The sequence below is a fragment of the Aquarana catesbeiana genome, linkage group LG05 (genome assembly GCF_042186555.1).
Source record: "Aquarana catesbeiana isolate 2022-GZ linkage group LG05, ASM4218655v1, whole genome shotgun sequence".
NCBI lineage: Eukaryota > Metazoa > Chordata > Amphibia > Anura > Ranidae > Aquarana > Aquarana catesbeiana.
In genome coordinates this window covers 512,156,503-512,171,567 of record NC_133328.1, presented here as the reverse complement: position 1 = coordinate 512,171,567, position 15,065 = coordinate 512,156,503, and the positions used below count along the sequence as shown (strand labels likewise).

Genomic DNA, 15,065 nt, shown 5'->3' with positions numbered 1-15,065 from the left:
CCCTCACTCCCATTGGAGCGACTTGTCATGCGATTTGACAGGTCGCACCCTATTGCCAGCGGTCGCACTGTTCAAAGCGGTGCATTGCCGACTTTGCGGTGAAGCACTTGATTTTAAAAAGTAGCTTCTGCACTATTTTTGGTGTTTTCAGGTGTGACTTGAATAGACATCTGTGCATGAAGCCGTACAGATGTCTTCCAAGTCGCACTGACACGTGGCTTTGAAATCGTGCAATTTCAGATGAAGTCGCACAATTTCAAAGCCGCAGCCAATGTGAACGAGGGCTAAGGGTTAATGGCTTCTGCCTAGTAATTAGCAGCACAGTTGTCAGCCTGCTGTGTGTTCACCTTCTGCTGGGCCATCCAATAGCTGAAGGAACTCATATGGCAGGCTATGTATGTATGTATAAAACATTCACTGTGCGGATGCCTCAACCATTCGCACAATCTTCAACTAGTGGCCATAATGCTTTATTTTTTGATTGTGGTATTTTAGGAAAATACTGTATTATGGCCACTAGATGGCACTGACGATCAGTGTCAACAATTGTATTACAAACAATATGGCAAACGTTCAAGGTTCCCATTCAGATGGTAAAGAAGTTGTTCACCTTCTTAAAAAATATTAAATAGACATATTTTTGCAGGAAAAGATGTGAATTTTTTTTTTTTTTTCACAGGAGCCTGTAGAGCATTGGACCGCAGATGCAGTGTCAGGCTCCTGCACACATTGCCTGCAGCTTTGTTTCCCGTACCCTTTTGGGCTTTCTGTTAAAGAGCTGTAGGGAGGCAGTGTGAGGCGGGGGGGGGGTTTAGAGCATATTACATGATATACCCTAAATATGGGTGTAAGATGCTCCAAAAGGTGAACTTTAAGAGCCACCTGAAGAGACTTATGCCTAAAGATGGCGCCACTTGGTATAACTTAGAAAACGTGTGAACAGAAGACTAGGTAGCAGCCTAGAGATGCGCACAGTTTATATAGAGAGCGTAATTGCTCTCTATCCTGTACAGTATTGCGGGAGGAGGGAGGAAAACTACTATACATACAAAAAACACTATACAGAGTCCTACAAGGTTCAGGGAATAATTCCTATAATGGTAAATAGGTTGTTTTTTCACACTGAGGAGTTCCTGTGAGGGAAGGAAAATGTCTTGATGTGACAGTTTTACATATAACTTCTGTGATTTATATTTATGAAAGGGAGACAAAGAGCTGTATGCACACAAGTGGGATCAAACCCTCATCAATCAATTATTTCCTTTTGATCAGTGCTCTGAACCAGGACATGCCAATTAATACTGGGACTTTCTGATTCAGTCTATTGGAGCATTAACCTGCACTATATACTTCTTTACCATGATTTTGACCAGTTTCTTTTTCTTAAAGATCCATAATCATTCGTGGGTAAAGATTCCATACAGAACTACATAAGGAAAACAAATTAACTCCATTATAATTCTCTTAAAAAGAAATTTCTGTCATACACAGATGAATGAGTTTAAAAGACATCTTTCTCCTTTTTTTTCCATTATACGGTTGGCCATTGTTTTTCAGCTTCTTGGTGGACTTTTTTCCTCAAGCCAGATTATAGGAGTAGGTTAACTGGAATATTTTAACATGTTATGTGATGTATGTTTTTTATATGTCTTTGCAATAAAGTTGAATATTTTGTACACTGATGAGAGTATTTGCTCACATATGCTCACATATGCCCACATTCCCTGTCTTTTTGGAAATCTAATTAGTCCTTATATACCTGACCATAGAATTTTGATATAGGTTTTATTTACATTCAAAACATTTTTTAGGGAAAGGGCCTAATCCACATTATGTCGAGTGGTGTTTTCTTTTTTTGGCTTTAGTGGAGTATCTCCCCCACCTATTTATCATTATAGGAATTACCGTATTTATCGGCGTATAACACGCACTTTTTTCCCCTTAAAATCAGGGGAAAGTCGCAGGTGCGTGTTATACGCCGATCCCCGCTGATCCCGAGCTGTCACATTTTCAAAATCGCGGATCGCGATTTGAAAATGGCGCCGCCGGAGCCGAAGTACACAGAGCCGGTCCTCGGGTCTTTCCGGCGGCTCTCGTTTACTTTCGGCTCCACTCGTAGTCCCGAGCGGAGCTATCCGAACCTACTCGGATAGCTCCGCTCGGGACTACGAGTGGAGCCGAACGTAAACGAGAGCCGCCGGAAAGAGCCGAGGACCGGCTCTGTGTACTTCGGCGCCGGCGGCGCCATTTTCAAATCGCGGACCGCGATTTTGAAGCCCTGGAAGCAGGGACAGGGGATCCCAGGCTGCACTGGGGCAAGGCTGCACTGGGGAAGGCTGCACTGGCAAGGCTGCACTGGGGAAGGCTGCACTGGCAAGGCTGCACTGGGGAAGGCTGCACTGGCAAGGCTGCACTGGGGAAGGCTGCACTGACAAGGCTGCACTGGGGAAGGCTGCACTGACAAGGCTGCACTGGGGAAGGCTGCACTGACAAGGCTGCACTGGGGAAGGCTGCACTGACAAGGCTGCACTGACATGGCTGCACTGACAAGGCTGCAATGAAGGGCATTTAAATGTAAGTTTTTTTCCCTTCAACTTCCCTCCTAAAAGTTTTTTTTCCTTAAAATTCCCTCCTAAATTGGGGTGCGTGTTATACGCCGATAAATACGGTATTCCCTGAACCTTGTAGGACTCTATAGTATTTTTTGTATGTATAATTCAGAAGCCAACCAAACTCCTTCAGGGTCTGTATAGTGATCTCCATGTCATCCATCAAGGCAGCAGCGGACTCCGCTTGCAAGAGGAAGTAGTCCAGGTAACCCAGTACCACAATCCCCGGCTGATGTAGCAGTGCCAGACCGGAGCCAACACTTTTGTGAAGACCCGAGAAGCAGAGGCGAGACCAAAGGGTAACGCCACAAACTGATAGTGCTCCCCTCCCACAGCAAAATGGAGGAAGCAATGGTGTCAGGCACATATTGGAATGTGCAGAGAAGCATCCTTGATGTCGATAGAAGCAAGAAAGTCCCCCTGATGTAGGGATGCCACCACCGTGCAAATGGATTCCATTCTGCAGCACACCATCCCATGCCACTTTCCAAGCTAGCCCCGAAAGGGGGTGGGGTGGGGAGAGATGACCCACAGGGGCCACACAAAACCAAAAGGGGGGTCTGAGGGGAACCCGCAGGTCCGACCATCCCAGGGAGGGGCCCATATCCACCCCAAACCCATCCAGGGGGAAAGAGGGGACAGCAGCTCACCATACCAGGAACCAGGCGGGCACCACTCCAGACAGAACCTCCTCACTATAAATATGGCGGGCTGTCGGCCAGGATGAACGCTGCGACTCGGGCCATGACCAGGTCGTATGCGAACTCGCAAGACGTTTAAACTCGCAGGCCAGCTCCCATCTAGTGGGGCTATGTCGTGGCCAACCTAGCACGGAGCTCTGGTCTGCGCGCGCTTGCTGGCCAGACTGGGGGGACCACTGAATCTAGATATCCAGCCTGTCGCCCAGTCTGGCAGTTTATTATAGATCTCACAGGAAAAAAAACAGGAGGAAAAAAAAGGCATATAAAAAAGGAAAAAATGCCAGGACCAGAGATCCTGGCAGGGAAATAGGTCCTGCGTCCTGACTAGGCAGAAAAAAAACTGAAGGCCTATAGCAGAGAGGGGGATGTATACCATCTAGGACTGCCCATAGGCGTAGCCAAGCCTTTTTTCTGCCTAGTGTCCTACTCCTATAGGGGGCGATATGACCCTATGGTTCTGAATATGGAGCGTCAATGTGTGTCCGTCAATGAACATAAAGAGAAAAAAGTTTTGCCTACAGTTCTACTTTAGGAAAACTTTATACAGTTGTCAAACATAATGAAAAGTATATTCGGGGTTTATATAAATTTTAAGATTCCCATTTGTTAGGTGGCTTAGCAGCATTTTAGAAGTAATTAGAAATTACAGAATAACACTATGGCTTCACCATAATCACACAGCTGTATTTCACCAAATACATCTGCCAATAATCTGCCAAATAGACCTCACTCTCAATGGAGGATGCTTGCACATAGCCAAATATACTATACATTCATACAAAAACAAAAATGTATATTTGCAATAAACATACAATACCCCCAGTTGTGTTCTGAGAAGGATATACAGTCTTTCACACAATATTTCAGAATTCTAAACAGAGCTTACCTGCTCAACATCAGTGTTACGTGGAATAAAATAGATAATGTTTTTTGTTATCTTCTGGGAAAGCTGGAAAACGTCAAAGGTATCAGAAGTGCTAAGGAAAGTAAGAACAGTTGGCAGAGTCTAAAATACAAGTGCTTGTCAGTCTATCATAGGGATGTGCTTAAAACACATTACAGTGGTACAAATTATAAGCACAAAAAATGGTACCGATTTGTACAGTACTGAGGATGAAACCCTCACATGTGAAACAAGCTCATCATGCTGAAGATCAGACTGAAATGTTGCTGGAGAGAAGTTTGGCAATTGCATTGCAAAATCTACTACAACTATAACATTCATTGTATTTTATAAAGAATCCGTATATCATCTAATTAACCACTTCAATAACGGGCACATTCACCCCCTTCCTGCCCAGACCAATTTTCAGCACTGTTGAATGACAATTGAGCGGTCATGCAACACTGTACCCAATTTAAATTTTTACCATTATTTTCACACAAATAGAGCTTTCTTTTCGGTGGTATTTAATCACTACTGTTTTTTTTTTTTTTTTTTGCTAAATAAAATTAAAATAGACCAAACATTAAAAAAAAAAAAACCCTGCTTTTTTTGTTTCTGTTTTTTTTTTTTTTTTTTTGCAAATAAATAATCTTTCTTCATAAATTTAGGCAAAAGTGTATTCTGCTACATTTCTTTGGTGAAAATAACCCAATACAGTGTGTGTATTATTTAGTCTGTATGAAAGGTATAGAGTCCACAAACTATGGTATATATCTGAAAACTAATCAATTGTGATGTACTGACACCCTATCTCATTTCTTGAGACCCAAAAAAGCCAGGAAGGTACAAATATCCCCCAAATGACCCCCTTTTCTAAAGTAGACACTCTGAGGTATTTAGTAAGAGTCATGGCTAGTTTTCTGAAGTTTTTTTGTCACAATTTTTTGGAACGTGAAGGAAAAAAATAAATACCTGTAATACATTTTTTTTTTTTTTTACTGTCACCAGTGCAGTACAACATTCATCATATAACTGGCAGTGACCAGGGACATTGACTTGTGACAGTATGTAAAAAAAATAAATAAATAATTTTAGATTACTTTTGTCTTTCTTACCATTTTTTTTTAACACACAGTGACCAGAGCAATACATTGTTACCATAGTAACACTGCACTACTCTGGGGAAGTGATCAGATTTTTTTTTAAACATTATGATTGCTTATAGCAGTGAAGTTCACTGCTATAAGCAACCATTTTTATCGAATATATTGATTCATTCAGTGTTTACTATTGTGGTTAGCTGTGATTGGCCACAGCTAACAACATAGTGGACACTATTAAATTTTTGGGAGTGTATATTACAAGGCAGTTGTCATGGTCTCAAAATACTTTTTTTCTAGTGAAAAAAGCGCAGCAGAGACTGTTTTTCCTTCGGAGACTGAAGCAGGCTGGATTGCCCTTAAGGCTTCTGGTCAATTTCTATCATTGTACTATTGACAGTATTCTTCTCCACTGCGCTGTAGCGTGGTATGCCAGCTGCAGGGCGGAGGATAAGAAGTGCCTGTCTCGTGTGGTGAAAACAGCACAGCGGATCATAGGAACAGATCTACCAAATTTGGACACAGCATATGCCAGCCGATTAAAAAAGCGGGCAAAAGCTATTAGTATTGATCCAACCCACCCAGGTTACAGTGTGTTTGTCCCATTGCCATCAGGGAAAAGATATAGAACACTTAAAACGCACACTAATCGCTTAAAGCATAGTTTTTTCCCTAGGGCCGTATTGTCCGTAATCCCATCAGGTACAGTGTTTTAGGAATTGTATGTAGAATTTTAACATTCTTTTATTTATTTATTTTTAAATAATATTTTATATCTTGATATATTTAAATAGATATGTGGGCATGTGCTAGGAGTATGTATGTGTGGTTTTGTTGAGAAATGTTTTATTGCTGCTGTAAAGAGTATCCGAAAAAAATGTTGTTGTATGTATACAATGACAATAAAGTATATCTATCTATAGTACAGATGGGCTGTGATTGGCCTTGTCTGTACCATGTGATCACTGTGACCAAATCACAGAGATCAACACAATTGTATACAATGAATGGCATGAATCAAAGCCATTCATTGTGTACAATTGTCATGTGATCTGCTGTGATTGGTCACAGCGATCACATGGTATCAACAGCGGCCAGTACACTGGTCACTTATCCGCTGTCATCCATGAGGCACGTGCAAGGCGTGTTCTGGGAGGATGTCACATGATGTCCACCCGGAAGGACGTATGTCCTGCCCAGCCATCATTTGTCCATAGGCCGGGATGGAACTGGTTCAATATGTGTTTGTTTTTTAGCACCCTAACATTTCCATCACCTTGCTGAATCTATGAAGAGAAAATGTCTGGCTGCACTGAAAGAGAAAAAGAAGGACTTATCTGGTGCTAGATAAGGGTATCTAATACACTGGTTATGGAGTGTGACAGTAAATTTATATAGAATATGTCATAGACAGTTGACATTATGTAAAGACATTCTGTAAAGGATATCCATCAAGATTCATCATGGTCTTGATGTCAAAAATATCAGCGCTGACATAGTCAGGACCTCCCCATGGTGGGCTGAGGAAAACAGCATCTGCCTTCAAGTCAGCAGCAACACACATGTAATCTGCACGAATGAACTCGATCTGATCTTCTACTCCATACACCTGGGCATTGTTGTAAGCTAGATCCAATTTTACAGGGTCAATATCGACAGCAATGACTAGAGAAAAGACAAAAGAATATTATAGTGGCAATATAAACATCATATTAGCTGCATACAGAAGTTGAATGTACCATTTACAAACACAGGCTGAATTAGTATGATTGTTTTAAAATAAATGTGCATGTGTGCTCCTACTTGGAAGTATTATAATCTGGCTATTCTTAAGGTAACATTAAACCTTCAGGTTTTTTTCCTTTAAAATAACAAACATGTTATACTTACCTGCTCTGTGCAATAGTGTTGCAAAGAGCAGACCCGATCCTCCTCTTCTGGTGTCCCCAACTGGTGCTTCTGGCTTCTCCTGTTCGGCAAGTGCCCCCACAGGAAGCCTCTTACAATAGGGGCACTCGTGCAGGCTGGCACCAGAGCTGTCTTGTCTGTCTCCATCGACATGACAGGGTGGCTTGGCCCCGCCCCCCGCTTGCTTATCACAGAATTTGATTAACAACAGTGGGAGCCAATGGTGCCCGCTGCTATCAATCTGTGCAGTGAGAAGGGACAGAGCCGGGAGAGCCGTGGCTCTCGTGCACAGGTAAGGATAGGGGGCGCATGGGGGGACACATACAACACAGGTTTTTAACCTTAAAGTGTTACTAAACCCAGGACCCAGCATTCACTATATCTGGTCTTCCACAGTACACAGAACATGGAAATTTTTTTAATAAATATAAACTGCTAAATACCTTTTTTCATCAGCAGTATACAGCAGTCTTTTGACTTCTAACAGTGTCGGGCCGAGCACTGGTTAAAGCTTGTAGGAGGAGTTTTCATTCTCCTCTAACTGTCCTATTAGACTGCATGACCCCTGACCCTCTGTATGGACAGTGCTGATTGGCCCTGTGCTGATCACATGCACACTCTCCAAAAAAAAAAAAGTAAAACTGTCTAGCAATACACAGCAAACTGAGCATGCGCAGAGTGCCCCAAAGGCTCTGTACTGTCAAAAGATGGATTGGGGACAGTGGAAGGGGAGGATCAGAGAAGACAGGATCAAACAACCTTTTAATACAGCGCAGAGGAGGAACCCCTTAGGTTCCACAGTGAGTATAACAAGCATGCTTCACTGCCTATACAGACTGATTTTACTGTTGTGGTTAACACTGTTAGTGATAGTAACGCTTTAATGCATAGAATACATTAATGTGAAAAACCCTAAGCCTTGACAAACACTTTAACTTTTTATATAAAAGGCCTCAACGGGTGCACATAGGTGCCTTATGACGCAAAATGTGTGTGTATTTTATTTCTATATGTAATGAGATTTGGAATGCAAATATGTTATCATTAAACTTAACACTTTTTAAAACCAGAGCAACCAAAACTAAAATGGCTAATCTCTTGAGAATGTATCCTTTTAACCACTTAAAGACCAGCCATCGCAGTTATACTGTGGCAGGTTGGCTCTCCTGGGCGAATCACCATCATTGTGCGTCGGTTGCTTTAATACCACTAGGGGGTTCATGCGGCACGACGCCGCAGCCGATGCGCATGGCTGGTGGCCGCGATGTCCGCCGGCCACCCGTGATCGCTCCTGAAAAACAGACAGATCCCTGTTCTTTCAGGGGAGGACAGATAGATCTACTGTTTCTAGTGATTAGGAACAGCAATCTGTCTGCTCCTCCAGTCACTACACTGCCCCCACAGTTAGAAACACCTCCCTAGGGAACACTTAACCCCTTGATCGCCCCCTAGTGTTAACCCCTTCCCTGCCAGTGACATTTATACAGTAATCAGTGGCTATTTTTAGCATTGATCGCTGTATAAATGTCACTGGTCCCAAAAAAAGTGTCAAAAGTGTCCAATCTGTCCGCTGCAATGTCACTGATCACCGCCATTACTTTTGCACAAACCAATCAATATACGCTTATTGCAATTTTTTTTTTACCAAAAAATGTAGAAGAATACATATCGGCCTAAACGATTGACGAAAATATGATTTTTATAACAGCTTACCTGTAAAATCCTTTTCTTGGAGTACATCATGGGAGCCCCAAGTAATTACTTAATGGGTTATAGGCCACCTTCAGGTGATGGACACTGATATACCCAATCCAGGAAGTTCACTCCCTATATAACCCCTCCTCCTTCCAGGAGTACATCAGTTTTTGTAGCAAAGCAATATACTTAAATCCCAAAAAAGAGGGGAGGGACATCTGTGTCCCATGATGTACTCCAAGAAAAGGATTTTACAGGTAAGCTGTCATAAAAATCCTATTTTCTTTATCGTACATCATGGGACACAGAGCCCCAAGTAATTACTTAATGGGACGTCCCATAGCAATGCTACTTGAGGGGAGGAAGACACAACCCGGAGGGTACCCCCAGACTTGAGGACCTATACTGTTGCCTGCAGCACACTGCACCTGAAGGCGATATCCTCATACCTCATTACATCCAGCTGATAAAATTTTGTGAATGTATGTACTGAAGACCAAGTTGCGGCCTTACAGATCTGAGCCATGGAGGCCTGGTGGCGCGCTGCCCAAGAAGCACTAACTGCCCTGGTAGAGTGCACCTTAACTTGAAAAGGAGGAATCTTACCCCTTAAATCATGAATTTGAATTATAAACTTGCCGAATCCACTTAGCTACAGTGGATTTCGATGCTGCCTGTCCTTTCTTAGGACCCTCTGGCAGAATAAATAAGACATCAGTCTTATGAATCTGAGCAGTTGCCTTTAAATAGATTTTCACTGCTCTCACCACATCAAGACAATGTAGTGACTTTTCTTCCCTGGAACATGGTTTTGGAAAAAACGATGGTAGGACAATATCTTGGTACAGGTGAAAACCTGAAACCACTTTTGGCAAAAAGTCTGGACGAGGGCGTAACACCACTCTGTCCTCATGAAAAATCAAATGTGGCTCTTTACAAGAAAGAGCAGCCAATTCCAAAACCCTCCTTGCTGAGGATATAGAAACCAAAAATACCAACTTCCTTGTCAAAAGGACTAAGGGAATATGTTGTATCGGTTCAAATGGCTGTTTTTGTAACACAGACAAAACTAAGTTCAAGTCCTGTTCAAGGGAGGTTTAAGGGGCGGATTAAGCCGCATCACCCCTTGCATAAAACCTCGGATTAAAGAATGTGTAGCAAGCGGTCTTTGAAGTAAGACCAATAAAGCTGAGGCTTGGCCTTTAATAGTACTCAAGGACAATTTCATTTCTACCTCTAACTGTAGAAAGGCAAGAATTCTGCCTATGATATATCTTCGCGGGTGCCAACCCTTGGATTCACACCAGGAAACATAAGCCCTCCGGACTCTGTAATATATAGTTCTGGAAACTGGCTTCCTTGCATTAATCAGGGTAGAGATAACTGACCCGGAGAGAGCCCACGTTTCATCAGAATGTGGGTTTCAATGGCCAAGCCGTTAAATTTAGAGACCGTAAGGTAGGATGGAATATCAGTCCCTGTGAGACCAGATCTGGCCGTAGTGGGAGGGACCATGGGCCCTCCACTGCCATCTTTACGATTTCTGCATGCTATGACCTTCTGGGCCATGCTGGTGCCACCAGAATTACCGGCGTTCTTTCCAGCTTGATCCTGCAAAGAAGTCGAGGCAACAACTGAATAGGGGGGAATGCATAGATCAGTGAGAATTGATCCCATGAGGTCACCAACGCATCCGTTCTGCAAAGGGAGTGGATCCCTTGTTCTGGCCACAAGGTTGATTAACTTTATGTTGACTAAAGGATCTACATCTGGAGTCCCCCATCTTTGACAAACAGCCCGAAATATGTTGGGGTGAAGAGACCATTCCCCTGGGAATAACTGCTGGTGACTTAAGTAGTCCTCTTGCCAATTTTCTACTCCCGGAATGAAGACTGCCGATAGGCACGGAACATTCCTTTCTGCCCAAGTTAGAATATGGTTCACCTCTCTCTGCGCTACGCTACGACTGTTATGCCCTGTGCCCTTAACCTGGCTACAGGCGGGGCCAGCACCTTTGTGAACACCAGGGGTGCTGTGGCTAGCCCAAAGAGCAGGGCTACAAACTGGAAATGCTGCTGTTCTAACTCGAACCGCAGAAACTTTTGGTGAGCGGGAAATATAGGGACATGCACATATGCATCCCTGATGTCGATTGATGCCAGAAGTTCTCCTCCTAGAAGGATGGAAACTACTGACCTGATCGTCTCCATGCAAAAGGAGCGGATCTTCAGGAACTGATTTAGATTTTTTAGATCTAGAATGGGTCTGACATCTCCATTTGGTTTTGGTACCATAAGAGGATTTGAATAAAACCTTGCTAAGACCTTGCTCTTTTGTGGGGATCTGTATGATCACCCCTTGAGATATTAATTGGTTTAGTGCCTGAAACAGAGATTGTCTTTTCTCTGGATCTTTGGGAACGCTTGACCTCAGGAAACGAGACGGTGGAAAGTCCTGAAATTCCAGCTTGTACCCCAGCATTACCGTGGGGATGACCCATCTGTCCTGAATTTCCTCTTGCCAAACTTCTGAAAACTGCAGAAGTCTTCCCCCCACCTTGGTGAGGGGGGTTGCCTCTTCATGAGGAGGCTTTAGGATTCTGTTTTGCAGGTTTACAACCCCAGGACTTCTTTTGAGCCTGGGTCTGACCCTGAGGTTTTCCTCTAGAGTCTGATGGCGGTGGCCGTCGCCACTGTCTAGAGGCAGAAGCCCCTGGCGCAGGGAAAAGAGCCCGTTTAAATGAAGGGCGTTTATACTTTCTTTTGACTGGTAAAAGAGTACTCTTCCCATTAGAAATTGTTTGGATGTATTTGTCCAAATCTTCTCCAAATAGTCGCTCCCCATGAAAAGGGAACCCAGTTAGGAGGGTTTTACATGGTACTTCAGCTGACCAATTTTTTAAACACAGGATTCTACGCATATGTACAAGCATAGGCGTAAGGCGAGACGCCTGGTGAATAGAATCTTTAATGGCATCGATGGCAAAGCATAATGCTTTTGGTAGTTCAGCCAATTCCCAGGCTTGTTGTGCAGGAACCTCTTTAAGAGCCTGTCTAAATTGGTCCTTTAGGGATTGACTGACGCCTATTGCAGTGACTGCAGGCTGAGAAAAAAGTAGATTTTAACAGGGATTCCAACTTCTTATCTGTTGGATCCTTAAGCATTTGTGCATTGTCTACAGGACAAGTTAGGCTTTTATTCACACTGGAAATCGCAGCATCAACTGCTGGTACTTTCCATCTCTTGGTGAATTTTTCCTCCATGGGATAGAGAACTGAAAATCTCTTAGGAGGGATAAAATGCTTATCCAGGTGATACCATTCAGCAAAAACAAGCTGTTCTAGTAATGCATGGACAGGAAACGCATGCAAAGGCTGAGAAGGTTTTAAGGAACCCAAGGAAGAAACCAAGCTTTCAGGAGACTCCGTTAGGGGCAACATGAAAGTGAAGTGAACTCTCTGTAAGAGTTTGTATCAGGAATTTTCTCAGATTGTGAGGCTGAAAAAGGTTCATCTACCGTTGTTTCCTCCACGGAGGAATCATCGGTTTGTTTTTCCTCTTGATCGACTGAGGGTAACACCTCATCCTGAGCCCACTGTTCTCCTTGCAAAGGTTCTGAAGTGGGGGAGGGGGATCTAGCACGCTTCCTATCTATTTGAATGGAGGATGGGATTAAAGCCGCTAATCTTCCTTCCAGACCCTGCAGGGTGGAGGAAAGGACATCTTCAGTCACGTATACAAGGGCTGAGATGTGAGAAGCAGTTGCACCATCAATTTGTTCCAATGGCTCACCCTGGCTTGCCATAACTGGTAATTCAGGCGAGGATGACAGCGTGGAAATATGACCACAGAGACCTGTTAAGCAGCAGGCACACAACAACAGTAACAGCAGTCAACAGTAACAATATTAGCAGTACCAGCGGGACCTCCGCACACCCCGCCGCGAGCGGGGGGGGGTGTAATGTAAGGGGGTACACCGCTGATGTCCCCTTAACCCTCTGGTCCCTTCAGGGGGGAGAAAGAAACCATTTGGCAGATTTCTTTTACTTGAGAGTCATCCCTCTGCACACGCTGCTGTGGCCACACACAGACTGACTGAGCTTTACAGTGAAGACAACAGAGTAAGGTATGTGCATAGACTCCTTCTAGTGGAGAATTAGGGCATGACAACATTTTTTCCCTAATAGAAGAATACATTGGTGTTTTTAGTACCCAAGTTTCTTCCCTTACCTTATCCCCGCCACAGGATTTGCTGAATTAACAGACAATCCAACCTTCACCCATCATGGCAGGCTGCGTTTAGCAAACCTCCTAGATATCGGGGTTCCAACTCCCTTGGATCTGTAAAGCACCCCACCAGGAAAGCTTTAGGTAATGTAGCAAGACCTACGCCCTGGGTTCCTGGGGTCCAGCCCTACAAAGAGAGGCGTTACAGGCAAAAACCTTGGATACGAGGCCCCAGGTACCATCCACTTAGGCCTCAATGGCACTTTGGATGGATCTGGTCTGATGTGCTCCTGGAAGGAGGGGTTATATAGGGAGTGAACTTCCTGGATTGGGTATACCAGTGTCAATGACCTGAAGGTGGCCTATAACCCATTAAGTAATTACTTGGGGCTCTGTGTCCCATGATGTATGATAAAGAAATGTGTTTTTTTATTAGATATTTATTATAGCAAAACGTAAAAAATATAGTTTTTTTTTTCAAAAAGGTCGGTCTTTTTTTGTTTATAGCGCAAAAAAGACCCCCAAAAAACCACAGAGGTGATCAAATACCACCAAAAGAAAGCTCTATTTGTAGAAAAAAAAGGACATCAATTTTGTTTGAGTACAGCGTTGCATGACTGCGCAATTGTCAGTTAAAATGGCCTGGTCATTAAGTGGGCAAATCCTTCTAGTCCATAAGTGGTTAAACCCTCCAGGACATGCTTTAAAATGGAATAAATAGACACATAAAATTAACCTCTATATCTACTGAACTGGTAATGTAAATGGAGTGCTGTCACCTAGAGGTAACTGCCCATATCAGAAGATGTCACTCTACAACAGGGTTTCTCAACCAGGGTTCCTCCAAGGGTTGCTAGGGGTTTCTTGAGCAATGACCAATTTTTGCCTCTCAGATAAGTTCCCACTGACACCAATAATCTTTTTAGCGATCTGTAAGGGGAAAATTCTTCCCAATGATCACAAGTGTAAAGAGCATTCTTCCCACTGACCATCACACTAATGTATCATGATTTGTAGATATAGTCATTTTTAGCAGCTGTTCCCTGAGACCAGAAAGTTATTTCAAGGATTCCTCTGTGTTGAAAAGGTTGAGAAAGTCTGCTCTACAATGTAAATGTGGATTTCATTCAGGAGTAGGAGACGTGGCCTTCTTTCTCCTTGATGGGCAGTAAGCCAACCCACATGGCTCACCAATATAAAGGAGCAATCTAGCTGATGTCATATTTGTATAATATGTGGCGGCACATCAGCTCTGTTTCTATTCAGTTCTCAAATCAAATTTAATTTGAATTAAATTAAAATTATATTAAATTGACATTTATTTTCATATTTTGATATGTACACTTGTCCATTCAGACAAGGTTTGTTTCCATACACACATAGATTACAAATTCATTTATGATAATTTAGTAATTGGAACATACTATGTGTGTGTGTTTTTTCTATTTTTGTTTCTTTGTCAACATATCTTTTTCCTTTTTTCTTTTATAACAATTTTATGCTGACACTTTTTGTTTGTGGTTTTCAACAATATAATTTAATTCTAAGCATTTAGTATTTTATTCAATATTGTTTGCCTTTATCACGTGTCCTTCTTATTTCTGTCATTTATATAGAGTGTTTATAGGGACAGACAGGGACATTAGATGGGATGTTTATTTAGACATAAATTGTTTTCTTTCGGTCCCTCCTACGTTCCCTTTTCCTTCTTTTGACTGGCTATGATGTCTGTGTATGTCGTTGTTGCTCTCAGCATGTAGTAGCCAAAGTTCTGATTGACTTCATATGATTCCATTGTTCTAACAAGGTGCACAGCTGAGAGTGATTTTAGATGTTCGGCTGATGTCGTCCTCACCTGTGTTTTAAACAAGGGGGAGCCCTATTTAAGGGATGTCAGTGGAACATTTCAGGGTAATGAATAAGCGCAGCGCCGCTGTGT

General features: G+C 42.9%; 1 protein-coding gene across 13 annotated transcripts in view; it reads right to left on the bottom strand.

Annotated features, from left to right (window-relative positions):
* TGS1 (trimethylguanosine synthase 1) overlaps positions 1-15,065 on the bottom strand; it is a 90,394-nt gene that overhangs the window by 22,432 nt on the left and 52,897 nt on the right. For all 13 annotated transcript variants that reach the window (XM_073631617.1, XM_073631616.1, XM_073631627.1 and 10 more), the window contains 2 exons: positions 6,745-6,961; positions 4,197-4,275 (listed from right to left, as the gene is read on the bottom strand). In XM_073631617.1, the coding sequence (XP_073487718.1) occupies positions 4,197-4,275; positions 6,745-6,961 (296 nt within the window). The remainder of the gene's footprint in view (positions 1-4,196; positions 4,276-6,744; positions 6,962-15,065) is intronic.